General features: G+C 36.7%; 1 protein-coding gene across 2 annotated transcripts in view; it reads right to left on the bottom strand.

The window, feature by feature from the left end:
• SCML2 (Scm polycomb group protein like 2) overlaps positions 1-24,324 on the bottom strand; it is a 92,409-nt gene that overhangs the window by 56,772 nt on the left and 11,313 nt on the right. For both annotated transcript variants that reach the window (XM_070606711.1, XM_070606712.1), the window contains exons 2-5: positions 11,211-11,256; positions 8,664-8,732; positions 3,683-3,753; positions 2,611-2,845 (exon numbers count right to left, since the gene is read on the bottom strand). In XM_070606711.1, coding sequence (XP_070462812.1) covers positions 2,611-2,845; positions 3,683-3,753; positions 8,664-8,732; positions 11,211-11,232 — 397 coding nt within the window. In that variant the 5' untranslated portion in view covers positions 11,233-11,256. The remainder of the gene's footprint in view (positions 1-2,610; positions 2,846-3,682; positions 3,754-8,663; positions 8,733-11,210; positions 11,257-24,324) is intronic.

Genomic DNA, 24,324 nt, shown 5'->3' on the forward strand with positions numbered 1-24,324 from the left:
CTGAATTCTAGTTAATAATATGCATGATAAAGTATTTAGAGAAAATGTACTGATGTCAATAACTTACTCTGAGATGCATTTAAAGATAAGATAGATTGATAAATCGATAGAAGGACAGATGAATAAGTAATAAAGCAAGTACAGTAAAATGATAAGGTAGTGGGTATGTGGGTGTTCACTGTAAAATTCTTTTACTTTTTCCATATGTTTGAAATTTTTCATACAATATGTTAGGAAAAAAGACAGCTCTCACTTTAGCAATCTTTACGCACACTAAACATGATCATCTTCTAGAACTTGTATCAGATGCAATCAAAATAGACTCAATAGGTATCTTTTCTGGAGATCTCATCAATTAATGGTGAATATCACAGCATCTGGCACATGCAGCAGGGAACAGCAGTCTGCTCTTTTTACTGTTTTCTGGGGGCAATCTGTTTCATGCAATACTTGCCTGCCTTGATGCCAGAATTGGAGAGAACTTGGCACGTATCCCTGATGAATACATGCATTAAGATAGGGAGGAATATGAATCACTGACAATAGGTCCATCAATAGGACAAAACATGCAAAAAGTTCAGATAGAAAGTCATCCTATAATAATCTTATACCAAAACCCCCTTAATCTGACTAGGGAAATAATTTTTGCTAGGAAAAATGGGGGAAGGGGTTTTGTTATATACTCTCTTGTAGTAAATCAATATTATTAGCGATATCTAATAAATAGTTATCCACAGCATGAATTTTCCTCACTGTGGTTAGAATATTGCATAAGAATCATTCTCTGGTCTTTATTTATGTCTTTCTCTTAACCTCCATTTTATCCTATTACATCATGTACCATAATTTTTCTTAATTTAACATTTTTCTTAATTCTATAATTGCCTAAAGTCAAACATAAATTAAAGAGCCAAAAATAGATGAAAGTTTATATAAAAAATAAAAAGATAAAACTAATCTATGATGTTAGGAAGTCTTGACAGTGGTTACCTTTGAGAAGAGGGAGGTTATGACTGGAATTAACAGGACTGGGGCTTCCAGGGTGCTGATAATGTTCTATGTCTTGATTTGGGTGGTGGTTATACAAGTGTCTTCATTTATAAGCTGTACACTTTTCTATTTGTATGTTAAAACTTTAAAAAATCTTTAAAATAATAACCCTTGAGGTTTAAATAAACTAAACCTTTCAAAAAGGAAAACTAAACAAATTGCGTTATACTAAAATGGAAAATAGAACTATTCAAAAGCACCTAATAAGCAAATTGGCAAAAATTATGTATTTTTTATATGTACTGTCAAAATATATACCAATCAGCACATATTGCTATGTACCTCATATTTTTAACTAATAAAGTAAATTCAAAGTAATCTGAAAAAACAATGATCATAAATTTGGCTAGTGTTTGAAATACCGACAACCACAATAGCTGCATTTCCTTTAAACAAAATACAAAAACATAGTATCATCTTGCAAACAGAGAAATAAAATACAAACAGAGAAGTACTAAGTTTCAGGTTTACACTTATATCTCTTATAGAATTCTATATGATTTAGGAAATATTATAAAAATAAACAACAAAAAATGTGAATGATATGAAGAAAGAAAAGACAACAATAAGCAGAAAACACACACATCCTAAACCATCTTCTTGGAATAACACATCTCCAATTAGTTTTTTAAAATATTTTAAGCCAAACAGGAATAATTAACAATTAGAGCAACGACAGTATAAAAAGATATTGCTGAAAGAGTGGTTATTATTACTATCTTAAATTTTTGGTTCGCAGGGAATTTTTCACCAGTAGGAGACAAAAAAATCCATTCTCTCATTGTGCTTTATAATAGAGAGCTCTCATTTTCAATATTATAAAGAAGAAACAAAAACCAATACCCACCATTCACTCAGAATGTAGAGGTGATAAAATAAACCAAATCACTTATTTTCTACAGAATATCATGTTATACCTAACTATTTAAAAAGAAAAGTTTCGCCCAAAATTAGAGTCAAATATTTTTTACCTTTTAAAAACTTGGTCAAAATTGAGAGCTTTGTGCTTAAATACCTTTGCTGAAAAGTTCCATCCATCTCCTTCTTTTCAAAGACCTAAAGGTACTGACTCCCACCTGTCTGTATGATTTCTTCCCATTATAGGTGTAATGAAATTCCCAAGTTTCAAACCAGAGTTTGGATATGGAATCATACCCCTCCCCTGCACTCACCCCCATACCAAAAGTGCTGAATGGCTCAGTGGACAATATAGATGGAGTAAGTGACTTGTATCAAAATGCTATGAACTTCACCTCAGAAGGGTTTCTGAATCTGCAAGTGTAATCTAGTAGAAGTGCTTCTGACATTTCAAGTTTGAAGACAGCATGAGTCTTGCCCTAGAGTGGGGAACCTTCAGCACACATATGCCAAATGTGTACTCAAGTGAAACTCTATAACATATGGTACTGAGTTCCTCTCATACGTTCTCCACAGTAACCACCTGACCATCTATTTGCAAGAATGCCTAAGAGAAGAGGTTTTTAAAGGATCACTTAAAACTATTTCTACTGAATATTACAGTAGTAAGAATACGTCATTTTTAAAACTATGTATCCTTACCCAGTGGAGGCTGAAGTAAGTCCCCTTCCTTTTCACATGTCCCAACGGGCTGTATGTCTGGAGAATCAACAAGTCTCCAAAAATCATTTCTGTTGTCACTACCATCCAGTCTTAAACGCAGCCTGGCACCAGTAATTCCTACGACTGTGGCAATACATACTGAAGTCATATTGCGAGGGTCACGGGCTTCCAATTTCATACCAACTTTGAAGTCATTAGCCGGTGGAATCTTGGACTATATATATACATACACATAAATAAAATTTTGTTAAGATGCATCAACTACAAGAAAAACAAACGGTCAGTTATGTGACCAAAATACTTGAGGAACGTTTTAAGTAACAGTCACAGAAGATGATGAGCAAAGAGCGAGCTATATATAAGGGTCAAGACAAAGATCTCCAAACCCTCTCCTTGGCTTGACATGCAGCATAAAACCACTGCCCATTGCTGGTCTTACTCATCTGTCCACTTCCAGGCAACCCAAATACAGCCTCTAAAATGCACTGAGTGGCTTTCTAAAATAAGAATCTGATTAGGCTATCCCCCTTGAAATAAACCAACCAGCAGCTCACCACTGTTCAGATAAAGTCCAAGTCTTGAGTACAGTTTAGAAGCCCACGTAACTTTAACATCATTCCCACACTATTGCCTCTACCCACTTTGTGCTCCAACCACTCAATGCCACCCCTCAACACTCAGGTTCTTGTATGCCCATGTGTCTTTGTTTTGGATAGTCTCTCTGCCTGGAATATCCCGCCCTTCATTGCAACCATCTCAGATAGCACCTCTTCTGTGAGCCCTCCCAGTACAGAGTTATCACACTTCTCATAACTAATTATTTACATGCCTGTCTCTTCCTCCAGATAGGCAGTCATAAGGGCTTAGTTTACCTGACAGAGTAAAGTCTTAATGAATGAATGCAAAGAGACCATCTTTTTGGCTCTTAAGTGGCACTACCAACAATCCCACTATCTCCTCACACTACCACAACCTAACAATCACACAGACACCCTTTGACAAGTTAATAGTTTACATTAATATATATAACATCCACAGAATTTTGGCATACCTGTCTGAAACACTCTGAAGGAGCACTTAAACATCCAGTCTCTTTCAAGTACTTGTCCCAGTGGAAATCATCTGGAAAAAAACATGCACAACATAGTTTTTAGTATATATAATTTGTATACTAACTTCCAGGAATAAAATGGGTTTTAGTTCCCTACTTCTTAAAAATATTACTTCCTAAAGAGCAGATTCAAACTTCCTGATCTATATTTGATTACCAGCATGGAAAACAAAAATAAGACAAACTTCCTGATAATAATGGCTCTGAGATAAATTGCAATCCAGATCCTCTCAATGTAATGACTACAACACAGGGACTCTAAAAATGTGAACTCTAGAAACAACTAAAGGACTTTTTAGAGAGTATAGCAAATTCTACTCATCTGTCTCTAATATAAATTTACTCAAGACATGTGCTTCTACCATTTCATCCTATTAATGCGAAGGTACTTCGTTTTCCACGGGGAGCTAAAGGTGTTTAGGCATGTGGTCTAACAGAATTTTACCATCCAGGGTGTTAAAAATACGGTGGCAGAACAAAGCAGTAAACCAGTCATCGATGCAGTCGCTGATATGGATCATTTTAATGATCTACATTTTCTACAAACTCTTGCTGTCCTTTCGCTCACTTAGTCTTCACGGTTATTTTATAATGCTAGAGGAAAAGATCAGAAAGCAGTGTACTTTGCCTTGCTTAAACACTTCAATTCACTGTGCCCATCAGACTGCCAAGACACTGAGAGAAAGATTTGATAGCAGTTATTAAAGGTACTACTGGTTCATACAAAGTTTAATTCTCATCAATCATGAGGTTTTTCTATACTTTGGTTAATTTCTTCACTATAAAAATATTGGGTTTGACAGTTTCCCTTCCTGGGGGAATCTGCGCTTACCGCCCTCTTATATATCCTTAAAAGGATATAACACTTACATACACACAAACACAGAGTGCTGATAAATGTTTAACAACCAGCTTTCCAGAAAACACAAACAAATAAAAAGCCTGATTGGTAGTGTTTGCAGACTTCTGTGGTGTAAATACTACCAATATGGTGATTTCAAGGTGCCAAGGTGAAGTCACCAACCACAAAGCTGGGAAGACACATGCACAACTGGCTCTCCCAAGCCAGTGTGAGCCAGCTTCAGCATACCATATTATGTGTGTATGCATTTATATGTATATATAAACGTGTTATATATGGTATTAAGTGTGTCATACATAATGCTGTACACCCTACTTTTTTCAAACTCAATAAACCTAAGAGGTCATTCCACTGAAAAATACTGGGTTTAATTCCACTTCCGGAGGATGTGAAGCAAAAACTACCAGAGTGCTGAAAGGCATGGAGCAGAATGTCAAGAATATGGGCTCTGGAGTTGAACCTGCCTTCTTCCAGTCCAGCTCTGCCTCTTACTAGCAATGTAACCCTGAGAGCAAGTCATTTCACTTTCTCAGCCTCAGTTCCTTCACCTATAGAGTGGGGAAAGTAATACATACAGTGAAAGGTATTCTGAGAATTAAGTGAAGTAGCATACATATAAGTTTCTCAATAAATGGTATGTGTTATTATAAAACTAAAGGTCATAGTTGTGACTAAATTTATGAATACTGAATAGCTTTGTAAAAAGGAAAACTGAGATCCATGGCTCTAAAATCAAACTGACCAGGATATTTCGGTGACCTAAGCACTAACCTGACAATCAGGAGACTCAAGGTTCTAACTAAAGCTCTACCACCACGTGATCTTGGAGAGCGTTTAAAAAAAAAAAAAAAAAAAAAAAGAACACAAAACACGAATGGAGGGAAAAATCTGACTAGGATGTCGTGAAGGAGCCAATATTCCAGGGAGAAAGGAGTGTAACTTGAAAATAATGACTGGAAAACTAAAGCCGTTTCACAATTATACCTCAAAGAACTAAGACTCTTCCATAAACTAGTTACGTTTGTAAAATTTTCAATGACAATGGAAAATACTTAATCCATCTCTCTAACACAATTTTTTTAATATTCTATCATCATTTGTGCTTGAATGGGCTATAATTTGAGCTAGCAAATCCTTTATATTGGTGCTCTGTAATATCATTTTCTATCACATTGCTGGCTAATGACCACATGCAGCATTTAACCATTGGAGCCTTAATTCTTTTTCTTTATTCATAAGGCAAAATTTTTAGGCTGTAAAATTGTTCAGCTTGGCTGCCTATGTGCTGAGACCCTATCAATAACGTAGGGGAAACACACAGCAACAGGCTTTACTAATTTAGATTTGACACGTCTACACCACCACCACAGCTGGAATTCCTGACCAGGAGCCAAAATAGTCAGAAAGTCTTGGCCAAGCCTGAGGTCTGAGTCTGCCTCTGCATCTTATCCTCATTGACAGATGGGGGGGTGGGGTATTCTCTCTCAGAAAAGAGGCCTGGGAACTGATAGGTTTGTGATCTGATTGTTATTTGCACATGTCCATAGTCCTTCTCGTTTGACTTGTACTCTATTCTAGTCCATACATTACCCCAAACACCTTTTGGCAAACTGAACATAACCTATATGAGCCCCTCTGGTCTTCTCTAGAGCAAATCAGAATCATAATGTCTTCCACCAGTACTAGGCTTGGGTTCAGAGGCTATGTAAAGAAGACGGGCAAAATATCTAGACGTGGAAGGTTCTCAGCTGAATGATCAGCATCCACTACTTCATAGCATATATCACAACTGTAATTGAGCATTTATTTAATGTCTTTTTTTTTTTTTGGCTGGGAAATATTCACCCTGAGCTAATATCTGTTGCCAATCTTCCTCTCTCTCTCTTTTTTTCCCCTTCCCCAAAGCCCCAGTACATAGTTGTATATTCCAGTTTAAGTCCATCTAGTTCTATGTGAGCCACCGCCACAGGATGGCTACTGACAGACAAGTCGTGTGGTCCTACACCCAGGAACCGAACCTGGGCCACTGAAGTAGAGTGCGCCAAACTAACCACAAGGCCATCAGAGATGGCTCTGTTTAACGTCTTTCTTGCCCCTAAGCTCAAAGATGGCAGGAATCATGTTTGTCCTAGTCATCACTGGATTCCTATAGAAGGTCATGAATATGTGCCAGGCACTGTCCTAGGTACTACAGATGCAGCAGTTAATAAAATACACAAAAATTCTGGCTCTCTTGGAGCTTACCTTCTAGCAGTCACTCACTGACTTCTAAGATGAGATGTTAGGGTCAAGGCCCTGAGAAATATTTTCAGATGTCTGTCAACTGGATTAAGTAATCTGGATTAAGTAATGTCATTTTTTCAATCAAAAGTTTGAAAATTTTGAAAAGTTACTCTAGTTTCAACCTTTAAGAACATATTTTTTAAATCTATTTTTATGAAATTTCCAGAATAGGTAAATCTATAGAGACAGAAAGTAGGTAAGTGGTTGCTTAGAGCTAGCGGAGGGGAGAGGCACTGGGGGTAAAATGGGGAGTGACTGCTAACTGGGTACAGGATTTCTTTTTAAGGTGATGAAAATGTTCTAAAATTGATTGTGGTGATGGTTGCACAACTCTGTGAATATAGTGAGAACTACTGAAATGTATACTTTAAATGGATGAATTGTACGCTATGTGAATTATATCTTAATAAAACTGTTATATTAAAAATATGGAGAGGAATTTGTAGGGACAAGGCAGAACGTTCTAACCTAATGAACCTAGTGGCCTCCATTTCCTTGGAGGGTTGTTGGGGTTGGAGGGAAGAGCTGAAGAACAAATAAGGCCAATGGGAAAGAAAGCAAAGGAAGCACTGAGGATCTAGCTAAAGTGAGAGAGAATGATTCCATGGGGATTACCTCTGTAGGAAAATTCCCTGTAGAACAGAAAGTCATGGGTGAACTACCTCAAGAGTGGGGCTGGCAGGGCAGGTACAAGAGAAAGACAAGGAGCAAGAGGTTTGTCTGGAAATCTCTAGTAAACACAGTAAGTTTGCTATAATATTTTTTTATTCAACCTTTTGCATGCATATGACTTATTTTCTCATTTTCCTTAGGAGCAGGTGCAATAGGTTAGAGTCTATCTCCCGAGTCTCTGATGCAGCGCTATACATATGCTGTTCACAATAAGGAACTTAAAACATGAATTAGAGCCGGCCCCATGGCCAAGTGGTTAAGTTCACAAGCTCCACTTCAGTGGCCCAGGGTTTCACTGGTTCAGATCCTGGGCATGGACATGCACCACTCATCAAGCCGTGGTGAGGCGGCATCCCACATGCCACAACTAGAAGGACCCACAACTAAAATATGCAACTATGTACTGGGGGGCTTTGGGGAGAAAAAGGAAAAACAAAATCTTTAAAAGAAAAACACACCATGAATTAATAACTCAGGGTTAATAAATAAAGTTAACATTTACTGAAACTTTACTATATGCCTAGGTATTATATTAGGTGCTTTACATTCATTTTCTTTATTTTATTTAATTCCAAACAGTCCTATGAGGTAAGTAGTATTATCCCTGAGCTACAGAGAACAAAAGAGAGACCAAGAACACTGAGTAATTTGCCAGTAGGTTCACAAGGCCAGTGAAGAATCAGACCAGGATTCTAGAACAGGTGAGTCAAACCTCTCAATGCTTAAGCTTTTATCTGCTGAACTGTCTTTTGACTATCAGAAAAGGACTTTCACATTGACTCTGTTAGAGGAAGGGTTTTCATTAACAATCAAATTATTTTAAATTGGTAATACATGGTAATTAATAACTAGATATCTTTAATTTGGCAAACTTGGCACTGAAATACATGCTTATTTTTTTACTTAATCCCATACCAATTTATCTCTAAGTAAAACCAAAGAAAATTTTTCAAAGTAAAATACTATTTTTTGACCTTTCCTATTGTTTAGATTTTATATTTACAGGAGTTTACTGTACATAGACTATACCAAAAGCACTAAGAGTTCATATTAACACTGAGTGAGGAAAAGAAATATGCTGTATTGAACTACTTTAAAACCTACCATTTTGCACAGAAGATGTGCCTGAGTGAGGAGCCTTCTCTTGATTCTCCTTCTTGACATCCATTGAATCTAAAAAAAGGAGAAAAGAAAATAGTGAGCAATACTGAAAGGCCATAGTGATAGTCTGAAAGAGCACTTAGAAAAACTACAAACTAAAACTATTTTATAATAGGAATCAGTTTTAATTTTATAATTAATATCCTCATTTTCTGCATAGGACTTCACTTTTTAATATACTATGTACTTTATAATTTGCTCCTTTATTTTGTTTATGTTATGTCTCACTCCACTCAAATGTAAGCTCCAAAAGGGCAGGGATTTACTTATTTTATTTTGTCTGTTTTATTCACCGCTGTATCCTCAGTGCCTAGAGCAGACCTGGCATGTAGAACACCCTCAAGCATTTTCGTTAGATGAATGAATGAACAAACCAAAACGAGCCCTAGAAATAAAGTGGATGCTTTCGAGAGTTTAAAACATAACAGGGAAGCCAGAATACAATGTAAACCAATGGACTAAGCAAGGTTTTCTCTGTGCCCAAGCTAAGGAGATCAAACAGCACTGGAGCTTGTAACTTCACCAAATCTAAGATACGATATTATTTCGCCCACATATATTACAGTATGTATCTCTTAAAGGACCCATTTTTTAAAAATTAATCATGAATACTGGTATTATGCTGAAAAAAATTAACCATAATGCCCGCAAATCATCAAATAAGCAGTCAGTGTTCATATTTTTCCACCTGTCTTAACTATTTTAAGTGTGTCTGTCTGAATCAGGACCCAAATAAAGACTATACATATCAATGGTCGATAGACGTCTTAAGTCTCTTTTGATCTATAGGCTCCCCCACCTCCTCCTCTTTTTTTTCCCTTCTCCTAGCAATTTTTTTTTGCTGATGATACCAGTTTAGAGTTTTCTAGTCTGGATTTTGCTGACTGCCTCCTCGTGGTGCTAGTTTCTTCTGATCCTTAGATTTTCTCTAAATTGGTATTGGTATTCCCATCCAGAACAGTGTAATCAGATTCAGGTTTGGTTTTTGGGGAGGGGGGAGAAGAGGAAAAGACGACTTCATTGGTGGTGGTGTGTACTTCTCACAGGAGGCTCCTAATATCTAATTCTCTTTTTGTGATAGATATGATGAGCAGCCACGGATAGCTATAGCCTAGTTCCATTAGTTCATCAGAGGTTGCAAATTGAAGGTATTCTAATTTTATCACCTTGTCTTTATTAGCCAGAAAACTTCTATAGAGAAAATCCTCCCCTCTTCAACCACTTAGTTAACCTGAGGTACAGATCACATAGGGAAGTCACAATCAACACTTTATTCTTTTCCTTTATTTTCTAGTTTTCAAAATTAATGAGTTGGATCCCTAGCATTCTCCACAAATGACTGATAACTTTTGTTTTGTTTTTTAGTGGCATTATGAACTCATGGATTTAACCATACTTGATGTGTTTCCATCTATTGCTGTTTTACCCTTACTGATGCTTGAATTGTCAAGTGATGAGCTTCTTAAAGAAGGATCTATGAGTGATGCCAGGTATACCATTTAAGGCAATAGATCTACTTTTTGGTTATGACTGAGCAAGTCTTCAAGATATATGAACACTTGAGGGGGATATACAGGTTGCTTTCCATTTAAATGATTTGACTAGTACAAAGAAAGTATACATTTATATTTACTAAATGGTTCTACAGTAAGATTTTCTAATAGGAAAGAAACTGTAAAGGCATGGTTCCTGCTCTAGAGAAGCTAAGAATCTAGTTACAGAGACTACACTAAACTAATCACTTGACAAAACTGGGAACAGCAGAGGACAGAATTCCCCAATCAGCCAGAGAAAAAGTCATGAGAGCCACAGGACTTGAACCCAGTCTCAAAGGAAGAACAGGATTTAGGATGGCAAAGGTGTGAAGAATGTATTATGGAAAAGAAAATATAACTCAAAACAGAGGGTGCAAATGAGTGTGGCATATTCATGGGACAGTGAGCAGACTTTCACTAGAACAAGACAGAATGAAGCATTTTTTAATCACTCATATTAGAGTTAGAAGATGTGGATTCTGATTTTGGCTTTGTCATAGATTGTTGTATGACCTGTTCACTTAACCTCCCTGAGTGTCAGTTTTCTCACTTATAAAACTAGAAAGGGAAGATAAGATTACTTTTCTTTTTGCTGAGGAAGATTCACCCTGAGCGAGTATCTGTGCCAATCTTCCTCTATTTTTAGTATGTGGGCCACCAGCACAGCACAGCACAGCACACCACCACTTGCTAACAGAGCAGTGTAGGTCCACACCCAGGAACCAAATCCAGGTCGCCAAAGTGGAGCATGCCAAACTTAACCACTAGGCCACCAGGGTTGGCCCAAGATTACTTTCAATAGCTACTCAGTTTTAAAATTCTAATTCTAAGCACCTAACATCTCCTATAATTTTATTTTTAAAAAGGCTTTTTTTCAAAAGTTCAGTCTACCAGAAGATACTCATTCCAAATAAATAACTAAAAACATTATCATCTTTAGACAAGCAAATCTTACCTTCATTTGCTGTTTGTCCCATGGTATCCTTTTCTGGTATTCTTTCCTACAAGGAGAAAAATTAATTAATGCTTCCTTTTAGCACAATACATCTCTGAAGGGTAGTATTACTAGAAATCAGCTATAGAGTTAGATCATTTTAATCTCTTTCCCATGAATAAAAATGGTAAATTCAATAGATTAGTAGTTGCAAGAGTTTGGGGGAAGAGGGACTGGGGAGTAACTGCTAATGGGTATGGGTATGGGTAAGGGGTTTCTTTTTGGGGGTGATGAAAATGTTCCAGAATTAGTACTGTTGTACAACCTTGTGAGTACATTAAAAAACACTATATCGTACACTTTAAAAGGGTGAATTTTATGGTTAAATGAATAAAAAAGAGCAGATGGAAAGGTGGCAGAGTTGGGATTCAAACTGAAGCCTATCTCAAAAGCCCACTTAAGCCCATGTTACCAAGAAGTAAAGAATCATGACTGTGTTGGTGAAACTTTTAAGAACTGCAAGTCAAGTCTTCTAACAAGATAATTACTTGTTAGAAGGTGTCTGTATTTTGAACCACTAATTCATTCATTCATTCAAACTTTTCCTGCATGTTCTCGATATGCCAGGCACTCCACAACAAAGAAAAATAATACACCATCCTTGCCCTTCAACAACTCCACCTAGTTAGAAACAGGCATATGAACAAAACACAACATGAGTGCTATAAAAGAGGTATGTACACAGAAATACTTAATATGGTAAAAGGATATCTACCTCCCATTACTCTGTGTCCCTGTAATCAGAACACAATGATGTGTATAACGGAGAGTAATCTGTTATTTAAAGGAAGCCTATGGAGAATACATTCATTAAGCCACCCAGAAGGTCTTCTACACCTGACTCAACAAACTTACACTCAAGCATCGCCTCTCCCAAACTTGCTCCTTCTGACATTTTTGTTTGTTTCTCTTACTAACACCTCTACTTTTCCAGGTACTTGGCTTTTATTAAAACCCCAGGTATGATTGAATGTGTGAGATTTTCTTCTTTCACTCACACATTCCATCAGTGGCCAACATGCACTAACTTCCTTTTCCTCTGCCACTAACTGGTTTACACCCTTATTAGCTCCTGCTTGATCTAATACCATAGCTGCTAACTCATATCGCCACAAGGGTCTTTCTCCACCCCAACCTACCCAATACATAATGTCAGATATATAGTCTAAGCTGTTTTCTGCCCAAATCACATTCCTGCTTCAATAATCTCATTGACCTCTGAATTGAACAAAAAATCTTCTGTGGGGCATATTTAAGGCCCCTCACAATTTCAGAGCCATCTGACATCTATTGTCTACAGCTACCCTGTGGACCAGCCCAAAACTCATCATGTTGTTCTATCTGCATGGAATACCTTTTCCTCCTCTTCTGCTTCTTGAAATTCTATCCATCCTTTAAGGCCTAACATAAATGCAATCTCCTTCTTGAAGCCTTTCTTGTTCCTTTCTACATCACCACCATCTGTTTCCAGGTGAGATCTAGGCATTTATTTAAAAAATATTTACAGAATTCTTGTTATGTGCTTGGTGCTGTGTGGACAGAAGATACACAATCTACTACAAAAGAAATGGAAATCTAGTGGGAGAGACATATTAACAAACAATTATCGAACAAAGCAGAATAAAATATAGGCTTTATTAAGAGAGGTAAAAGCGGTGCTCTCTGGGAAGATAGAAGGCACAATTAACTGGAAATATAAAAGAAGACTTCTCAAAGGAAGTGGCACTTGAACTAGTCCTTTAAAGATGGACATTTCAATGATCAGAGAAGACAAGAGGGAGGAATTTCAGACTGAAGACAAAATGAGTGGAAACTAAAGAGGCTCCTGCCTCCTTTACTTGATTATGAAGTACTGGAATTGCTCAGCTTCCTTCTGGGCTCTCATCTTCCTCTAGAGTCTCTCAGGGCCCATGGCTTCAGGAGCCACCCATACACAGAAGACTCACAAAGCATTACCTCCCCTTCCCAGATCTCTCCTCTGAAAGTCAGATTGGAATAATCAAAAGGATTGTATATTCAATATCACTGCTAGGGTTCTGTCAACTAAGGATTATAGCCTAGTGGTTAAAGAAAAAGACAAAGTGAAATACATAGAGGGTGCTGAATCCAAGCAGACAGTAAAGGGAGACAAGCTGTAATCCAGGGAGGGAGCGAAGGCACTTACCAACTCTAATCAGAGGGCAAAAAGTTGTGAGTTACATTAAAGTAAGTCCCACCACTATACAAAGGGGTTTGGTCCAAAAAACTGAGGGATGAGTCACACATAGAAAGTATACCCAAGTTCCTACGTCCTTTGCTCAAATTTCTTAATCTCAAGTGGTATCAACTGCTCCTATTAGGTGAGTAAGTGATATTGTAATCCTAGAAGGTTAAGACACATGTACATACAGAGATGATTAAAAGAAAATCTTTGCAGACCTAAATAAATAAATCCATGCACCATGTTCACAAGTTGGAAGATTTCTTGGACAGGAGTAAAAATGCACTGACCATAAAAGAAAATATTGATAAACTGGATTTAATCATGATTAAATTTTCTGTTTATCCAAAGGCACTATTTAATCAAGACACAGTGGTACTGGCATAAGCAAAGACATACAGATCAATGGAACAGAGAATCCTGAAAGATCCACACAGGATAGTCAACAGATTTTCAACCAAAATGCCAAGGTAATTCAATGGAGAAAGGATATCTTTGAGTTTTTCCCCCCACAAACGGTGCTGAAACACATCTGTGTACAAAAAAATGAACAACACTTACCTCACAAGTTAATACACAAAAATTACCTTAATAGATCATAAGTCTAAATGTAAAGCCTAAAACTATAAAATTTCTAGAGGAGAACAGAGACCTTGTAACTTTGAGCTAGGCAATGATTTCTTAAATATGACACAAAAAAGCACAATGCATAAAAGAAAAAATTGATAAATTAGACTTCACCAAAACTAACAATTGCTCTTCAAATGACACTGTTAAGAAAATAAAAGGATAAACCACAGAATGGAAGAAAATATGTGCAAAACATGTATCTGGTAAAAAGATTTGTATCCAGAATACATAAAGAACTCTTATAATTCAATTTTAAAAAGGCAAAAGCCCAATAAAAACATAACTGGCAAAAGATTTAGACAATCACTTCGCTAAAGAATATATACAAATGATCAACAAGCATATGAAAAGATGTTCAACATCAAAAGTATTATTCAGGGAAGCACAAATTCAGACAATGAGATACCACTACATAAATGGCTAAAACTTAAAAGACTGACAAGACCAAATGCTGGTGAGGATGTGGAACAACTGGAACTCTCATATATTGCTGGTGGAAATATAAAACAAGTATTTCTATGAAACCATAACTTTCTTAGAGTTAAACACAAAGCAAGTATTCTTAACTTTAAAACCAATGCTTTGGAATCCAATTATCATAGTCATTCAGCACTACTGAGCAGACATATCCTCTTGTGAAGTCTAAAGTCACACCAAATAAAGACTTTGATATACAAAAAGAACTCCAACTGTTTAGGAAATGAGTCAGTGATTCAATAAGCCTTCCTTTTCAGTCATCACCGTGTTCAAGTACAGTGAGTGGTTTGAAGACACCATCAAAAGTGAGGTGCCCACTGTGGTCATTTAAGTATTCTTTCAAGGTCACAATAAAATCAAAATTATTTGCCCTAAACACTTTTCTTTCACTATAAAGTAGACAGCCTTTACTGTTTTCCCTCTTGAGGCATGCAGCTTCCATGTTTCACCACACCAATCATTCCAATGTTAAATGAAATAGTTTTTCATTTTTTTAAAGATTTTATTTTTCCTTTCTCTCCCCAAAGCCCCCCAGTACATAGTTGTGTATTTTTAGTTGTGGGTCCTTCTAGCTGTGGCATGTGGGATGCCGCCTCAGCATGGCTTGATGAGCGGTGGCATGTCTGCGCCCAGGATTCGAACTGGCGAAACCCTGGGCCGCGGAATCAGAGGGTGCAAACTTAACCACTTGGCTATGGGGATGGCCCCTAGTTTTTCCTTTAAGAGAATATGATCCTAGCTCTGTTTTATTTCCTTAACATATATTCCACAGCACCTAGAACAGTGCTAAGTACAAGGTAGATTCAAACTGAACACCTGAGTGAATATTCACCAATCTTTAATGAAACACTATTTCTTTTCAAATATTCTGAAATTCATACATTTCGTTGTGGATCTGTTTCCCCCCCATCTGCAATATCCCTCTATCCAAGTTTTATATTTGGCACATGCAAATCTGTAAATTCTCATTCAATCTAGGGACTCGATGTAAGATCAAAGTGAATGTTTAAGCTTACTTTTGAGCAAATGATTTCTGTGTCAGAAAGTATCACTAACTACTTAAAACTATCTTAAACTTCAAACTGCCATGTACTATACAGACAAAACTGTAGAGCAAAATATTACAGCCTCCTCCTTATTACAAAAATGCATAAACCTTAAAGGAAGAAAAAAGTTAAATGGGAGAATGGATAATTCCATTCCAAAGAAACAAAGCAAACATACAAACTGTTTCTCCACTGGGCTCTCAAACTACAAGAGCTAATCCACTTAAACCAGTCAACAGAATAATCTTTTTTGTTCCACTTGAACACATGATTTTATTTACAGACATTTATTTACAGACACGTGGGCATAATCTCATGTGTCAGGAGTTTATGCCCTCAAGAATCAACAAGGCAAGGCCTCTGCCCTCTGGTAGCACCCCTGCAGGGTTCCCAGGCTGTGTTTCCACCCAACATTTAGCAGATATCACAGCAAGTCTCGTATAATACAAGTTGTTTACCTGCTTCCCTCTTCTCACAGATTGTAAAGTGACTGTGAACACATGCCATACATTACTCTTCCTTGTAGCTATCCCACAGCTAGCACAGAGCCTTGCACTTAAAAAAGTATTAAAATGTTCACTGACAATGACTAAATCATGACTAAAATTTCATTATAAGTGTATATATAGGTCTATATATATATATATATAGGATTATATGAGTAAAAGATTATTTAAGCATGAAAAGAAACATAGGACACATACTAGATTGTTAAGAGGTTTAGCTGGGAGGGTAAAGATGATGGTGTGTGCTGATTGGGGGTGGGGAGTGGGGTTGTATTTTATAAATATATCCTGTGTGATATAATCCTATTTGGATAAAATTGTAAGTTTGCATAAAGTAACGCAAAAATATTTTGGTGATCCTCCTTTTTTGCATCACAGGGTGGTAAGATTTCAAGTGACTTCTATTTTCTTCCTTATATTTTTATGTATTATTTGAATTCTTTACAATGGTATGTATTAAATAATCAAAGAGTTATTTTCACAGGAGAGGATGTGCCCTGATTTTTAATAATCCTTAAATGTTATTATATTATTAAGAAATTCTATATAGGCAATGCTGATCTATCACCTAAGTTTAACAAATATATTCTTAAAGGAATAATTTATACTGTGATGGTTACTGGAAGCCATATCAATTACATAGAAATATTACTTCAAGTGCTTAAAGCCATTACAATTTACTTCATCTCCCTAAGTCTTTGTTTTCCCATGTGTAAACTACGGCTAATACCATCTACACTTCATAGTGTAGTCATGAAAATGAAAATGAGATAGCGTAGGTAGAGCATCTAGTATAGTATCAAGAACAAGTAGAAGCTCAAAGACCTTTTTCTATCCCACCCCATCTATCTAATTAAAACTCCCTGACATGAGTGAGTTTCAGCAGTTAACACAACATTAATTATGTTGTAAAATGAAACTATGTTCCTACTTTGATTCCTGAGCATTACTTATTCTCTTCCAAAGTAAAGATCAAAAAGGTGTTTAAAGAAACAGAAACAAATTAGGCAGTGATAAATTTAAAAAATATATACGTATACATACATATATATATATATATATATATATATATATATATTTTTAAGGCCCAAACACAAAATTACCAAAGACAGCAGCCACCAGCATTTTCAGAAAACATATAAATTCCAGCTAAAGCCAAAAGAAACTTGATGTCACCCCATGTCGGGTGACTTTAAGGTATAATTACTCATGAATATATTACTTCCTTTAGGGTTGGTTTGAAAACAGCTTTTGGCCCTTCGTGAACCAATGTGGTTTTTGTGGACTCCTAGAAACTAGAATTCTTTTTCTTCTCTTTTACACGTTCATCATCCCCTCAAAAATTAGAATACAGGTAAGTAAAAAGGAAAAAAATCACCTACAATCCCACCATCAAACAATACCTGCTGTTAACCATCTGGTGTATATCCTTTCAATTTTTAAAAATCACATAAGTAAATCCATATACAATACAAATTTGAACCACTTTTAAATGTACACTTTCTAAATTCCATATATTAATTATCTTCAAATGAAATTCTGCCCGTATTATAAGTTCATCAAGCCAACATTTCTAGCTAAAATGAAAACTGGACAATAACAAATGCCTTTTAAAAGTTCGTGCCTTAAGGAAAAACTCCACTATTCTCAAGATTAACACTCAAAACAGGATAAAATTTATTGCTTATTTTGCAATCTAAAAAGTGGTAAACACCAAGGTAGATGAAAATCCATTTTCTAGGATTTGGGGGTAATTTTTAAGTTGATGACTATATTTATTAAACATTATTTTTTTAATAATTTTTGATCACCAAAACTTCTCACCATTTTCTATATAATTGTTCTGTCTCATACTACGCTATTTTTAAAAAGGATTAGCAGTTACAATATAAAAATACACTCATAACAGGGTGGGGCTTTTTAAAATTAGTACTATTATTACTAAAAAGAATGAGTAAAAATGTATTTGTTGGAAAAAATTTAGTATTCAACCTGAACGATTAATTTTTCTCTGGTCTATATAAGTTTCACTATGAGATAAAAGTACATACAAATTCAATGAGAAAAATAAACATTTTCCTGGGACTGAATACTAGGAGGAATTTGTGCAGGTCCCTATATAAAGGAATACTGGCTAATTTAATAGAAACTATCTTTGACTATACTTTGAAAAGAAATAAAAGTTCTATTGTCCCTCTTAAAATGCCCCAGAATTACACTGTAATTCACCTAAGTCTTTCAGTCACAATATAATGGTAGAGATTACAGAAGCTGAAGGAATAGACCATGATCTATTGATAAGTGCTAGACAGCATCCACTCATAGGTGAATCCTCAGAATGCCTCAAATAAAGATATCCTGTAGAGTTAAGAACATGTCTAGAGTGACATCAGCACCATGGTGGAGTGAGCTGTTCCTTTAGTCTCTTTCCCCTAAGTTACAACCAAAGGGACATTCATTAACCAACAGAGAATTCCCTACAAAGCACAACAGATGTCTGAGGGATCCACACAACCATACATCTGAAGGTGGGGGTACTGGATCCCTGGGAAGCAGTGGAATGAGGTAAGTAGATCCCCAACTCCCTCCCCAGCAGCAGTGATCTAGGTTGTGGGTCTTCGCAGAGCAGCTGGGGCTAGACGGTAAGAGTAGGCAAAGGAGTAGGCAGGCTCGCACGTGAACGCTTTCACTCTCAAGAGTGCAGCCCGGCCCAGTCCACACCAAGGGGCACTGCTCAGGCACCGCATGAGCACCCCCACCAAGCACAGCAGCCCAGGCAAACCGCCCGTGAGCACAGAGAGGGCCCATGCAAGCGAAACAAAGTGCCCCTCGCCCTGCCTAGGCACCAGCTCAGCCAGTCCCTGGCCAAGACAGTGGGTTCCACACCAGAGCACCTGCACATGTGTGTGTGACCAGCCAAGTGGCTGCAGCCAGCAGGCAAACATAGACAAGCCTTATTGGAACAACTTTCAGTAGGCGTGGCAGATTCAGAAAACACAGCTCCAGCCTCCCCCCAGAGGTGGCAGGTGGAATACTACCACTATGTGCCAGGAAAGGATCACTTCATCAAACATCACGAAGAACTATATTAGCACTCCAGAGCAGAAGGAAAATGACAAGCCCCCAGAACTCATCCTGAACCCACATAACTTTACAACCTAAATGACAGAGAATTCAAAATAGCTGTCATAAAGAAACTCAGTGAGTTACAAGAAAACTCAGAAAGATACTTCAATGAACTCAGGAATAAAATTAAAGAGCAGAAGGAATTCTTCACTAAAGAGATTGAAACTCTAAAAGAAAACCCAGAAAATTCTGGAGATGAAGAACACAATGAATGATTAAAAAACAATCTAGAAACCTTAAAAAACAGAGCTGACATTATGGAGGACAGAATTAGTAATTTAGAAAACAAAAATATAGAAATGCTTCAGGCGGAGGAGGAGAGAGAACTAAGACATAAAAGAATGAAGAAACTCTTCAAGAAATATCCTACTCAATTAGGAAATGCAACATAAGGATTATAGCTCTTCCAGAGCGAGAAGGGAGGGAGAAAGGAACAGAGACCTTGCTCAAAGAAATAATAGATGAGAACTTTCCAAACCTGGGGAAGAAACTGGACTTACAAGTATACGAAGCCAATATAACTCCTAATTATATCAATGCAAAAAGATCTTCTCCAAGGCACATAATAGTAAAACTGGCAAAAGTCAATGACAAAGAAAAAATATTAAGGGGAGCAAGGCAGAAGAGAACAATCTACAAAGGAACCCCTATCAGGCTTTCAATGGACTTCTCAGCAGTACCTCACAAGCTAGGAGAGATTGGAATCATATATTCAAAATATCAAAAGACAAAAACTTTCATCCAAGAATACTCTATCTAGCAAGACTATCCTTCAGATATGATGGAGAAATAAAAGCTTTCCCAGATACACAAAAGCTGAGGGAGTTCATCGCCACTAAACCTCCCTTATAAGAAATAATAAAGAATGCCCTCACACCTGAAATAAAAAGGCAAAGGTTTACAAAGCCTTGAGCAAGCAGATAAACGGACAGACAAGGTCAGAAAATTATAGGTATTCCAGAGGGAGAAGAGAAGGAGGATGGAGCAGAAAGTGTGTTCAAAGAAATAATAGCAGAGAACTTTCCAAACCTGGGTAAGGAGATGAAAACCCACGTGAGAGAAGTCACCAGAACTCCTAACTATGTCAATGTAAAAAGACTGACTGCAAGGTTACTAGTGGGTAGAGGTACAGAGAAGGGTAGGGGAGAGGAATTACAAAAGGGCATAAGGACACTATGAGTGATGGATACGGTCATTATCTTGATTGTGGTGATGGTTTTGTCAATGTATATATAAGTCAAAACATCAACTTGTATACTTTCAATATGTGGAGTTAATTGTTCGTCAACTATACATCAATAAATCTCTTTTAAACATATGAAAGGAAAAAAAAAGACCAACTGAAAGACATATAGTAGTGAAGCTGGCAAAAGTCAATGACAAAGAAAAAATACTAAAGGCAGCAAAGCAGAAGAAAGTAACTTACAAAGGAACAACTATCAGGCTTTCAGCAGATTTCTCAGCAGGAATCTTACAAGCTAGGAGAGAGTGGAATGATATCTTCAAATCTTTGAAAGATAAAAACTTTCAGCCAAGAATACTCTATCCAGCAAAAATATTCTTCAGATATGATGGAGAAATAAAAACTTTCCCAGATAAATAAAAGCTAAGGGAGTTCATAGCCATGAGACCCCAGTTACAAGAGATCCTCAAGGAGGCCCTCATACCTGAAAAAGAAAAGAAGAAAGGGGTTACAAAGCCCTGAGTAAGGAGATGAATAGGTAAACAAAACCAGAAAATTGGAGCTATCCAGCAGAACAGGTTAGTAAATACACAGATAAAACATTACAGATAAAGGGAAGGAAAATACCAAAAACAAAGATAATCCTGTCATTTTAACCACACACTCAGAACACAAGATGGAATAAGATGTGGCAAAAACAACTTAGGAGGGGAAGAGGAAAGGACTGAATCAGCTTAGTCTAAGGAAATAAGAGGTCATCAGAAAATGAACTATCTCATCTACTAGATTTTGCATACAAACCTCAGGGTAACCACTAAACAAAAAAGCAGATCAGAGTCACAAATAACAAAGAAGGAGAAAACTAAGAAATCCAGCATGAAAAACTACCTAACCAAATTGGTAGTGTGAAATACATGAGACAAGAAACAAAGAAAATGCAGGAGAACCAGAAAACAAATGATAAAATTGCAGCATTAAGTCTTCATATAGCAATAATCACTCTAAATGTAAATGGATTGAATTCTCCAATAAAAAGACGCACACAGAGTGGCAAGATGGATTAAAGAACAAGACCTAACAATATGCTGCCTCTAGGAAACACATCTCAGCTCCAATGACAGACAGGCTCAGAGTGAAGGGATAGAGGATGATACTCCAAGCTAACGGCAAACAAAAGAAAGCAGGGGTTGCAATACTTATATCAGACAAAGTAGACTTCAAGATAAGACAGGTAAAGAGAGACAAAGAGGGGGAGTATATAATGATCAAAGGGACACTCCACCAACGAGACATCACACTTATAAATGTCTATGCACCAAAGAGGAGCACCAAAGTACATAATGTAACTATTAACAAACTTAAAAGGAGATATTAACAACAACACAATAATAGTAGGGGACCTCAACACTCCACTCACATCAATGGATAGATCATCCAGACAGAAAATCAACAAGGAAACAGTGGAATTAAATGAAAAGCTAGACCAGATGGACTTAATAGATATAAATAGAACACTCCATCCCCAAACAGCAGAATACACAGTCTTCTCAAGTGCACACAGAACATTCTCAAGGATAGACCATATGTTAGGAAATAAGGCAAGCCTCAATAAATTTAAGAAGAGTGAAAGAATAAGCATCTTTTCTGACCACAATGCTATGAAACTAGAAATCAACTACAAGAAAAAAGCTGAGAAAGGGACAAAGATGTGGAGACTAAACAACATGCTCCTGAACAACAAATGGATTACTGAAGAAACTAAAAGAGAAATCAAAAAACATCTGGAGACAAATGAGAATGAAAACATCCCATACCAACTCATATGGGATGCAGCAAAAGGGGTACTAATAGGGAAGTTCATCACAATACAGGCTCACCTTAACAAATAAGAAAAATCCCAAATATGGGGCTGGCCCCATGGCCGAGTGGTTAAGTTCACGCACCCGCTGCAGGCAGCCCAGTGTTTCGTTGGTTCGAATCCTGGGCACAGACATGGCACTGCTCATTAAACCACACTGAGGCAGCATCCCACATACCACAACTAGAAGGACCCACAACAAAGAATATACAACTATGTACCGGGGGGCTTTGGGGAGAAAAAGGAAAAAAATAAAATCTTTAAAAAAAAATCGCAAATAAGCAATCTCAAACTATACCTAACTGAATTAGAAAAAGAAGAACAAACAAAGTCCAAAGTCAGCATAAGGAGGAAAATAATAAATCAGAGCAGAAATAAATGCAACTGAAACAAAAAATACAGTAGAAAGGATTAATGAAACAAAGAGGTGGTTCTTTGAGAAGATAAACAAAATTGACAAACCCCTAGCCAGACTCACAAAGAAAAAAGAGAGAAAGCTCAGATAAATAAAATCAGAAATGAAAGAGAAGAAATTACAATGGATACCAGAGAAATACAAATGATTATAAGAGAATACTATGAAAATCTATATGCCAACAAATTGGACATTCTAGAAGAAATTGGTAAATTCTTGGACTCGTACAACCTCCCAAAGCTGAATGAAAAAGAAATAGATAATCTGAACAGACCAATCACAAGTAAACAGATTGAAACAGTAATCAAAAACATCCCCAAAAATAAAAGTCCAGGATCAGGTGGCTTCCCTGGTAAATTCTACCAAATGTTCAAAGAAGTTTTAATATCTATCCTTCTCAAACTATTCCAAAAAATTAGGGAAGATGGAACACTTCCCAACACATTCTACAAGGGCAACATCACCCTGATACCAAAGCCTGACAAGGACAACACAAAAAGGGAAAACTATGGGCCAATATCACTGATGAACATAGATGCAAAAATCCTCAACAAAATATTGGCAACTTGAATACAGCAATACATTAAAAAGATCATATACCATGATCAAGTAGGATTTATACCATGGACACAGGGATGGTTCAACATCTGCAAATCAATCAATATGATACACCACATTAACAAAATGAGGAATAAAAACCACATGATCATCTCAATAGATGCAGAGAAAGCATCTGACAAGATCCAAGAGCCATTCATGATAAAAACGGTTAACAAAATGGGGATAGAAGGAAACTACCTCAACATAATAAAGGCCATATATATGGCAAACCCACAGCCAATATCATACTCAACAGGGAAAAACTGAAAGCCATCCCTCTGAGAACAAGAACAAGACAAGGGTGCCCACTCTTACCACTCTTATTCAACATTGTACTGGAGGTTTTGGCCAGAGCAATTAGGCCAAGAAAAAGGAATAAAAGGAATCCAAACAGGAAATGAAGGAAGTGAAACTCTTGCTGTTTGCAGACGACACGATCTTATATATCGAAAACCCTAAAGAATCCATTGGAAAACTATTAGAATTAATCAACAACTAGAGTAAAGCTTCAGGGTACAAAATAAACTTACAAAAATCAGTTGCATTTCTATACACTAATAACGAACTAACAGAAAGAGAACTCAAGAACACAATCCCATTTACAATCGCAACAAAAAGAATAAAATATCTAGGAATAAATTTAACCAAGGAGGTGAAAGACCTATACAAGGAAAACTATAAGACATTACTCAAAGAAATTGATGATGACACAAAGAAATGGAAAGATATTCCATGCACATGGATCAGAAGAATAAACATAGTTAAAATGTCCATACTACCCAAATCAATCTACAGATTCAATGCAATCCCAATCAGAATCCTAATAACATTCTTCACGGAAAGAGAACAAAGAATCCTAAAATTCACATGGGACAAGAAAAGATTCAGAATAGTTAAAGCAATCCTGAGAAAAAAGAACAAAGCTGGAGACATCACAATCCCTGACTACATACTACAAAACTACAGTAATCAAAACAGCATGGTACTGGTATAAAAACAGGCACAGAGATGAATGGAAAAGAATTGAAAGCCCA

The sequence above is a fragment of the Equus przewalskii genome, chromosome X (genome assembly GCF_037783145.1).
Source record: "Equus przewalskii isolate Varuska chromosome X, EquPr2, whole genome shotgun sequence".
Lineage (NCBI taxonomy): Eukaryota > Metazoa > Chordata > Mammalia > Perissodactyla > Equidae > Equus > Equus przewalskii.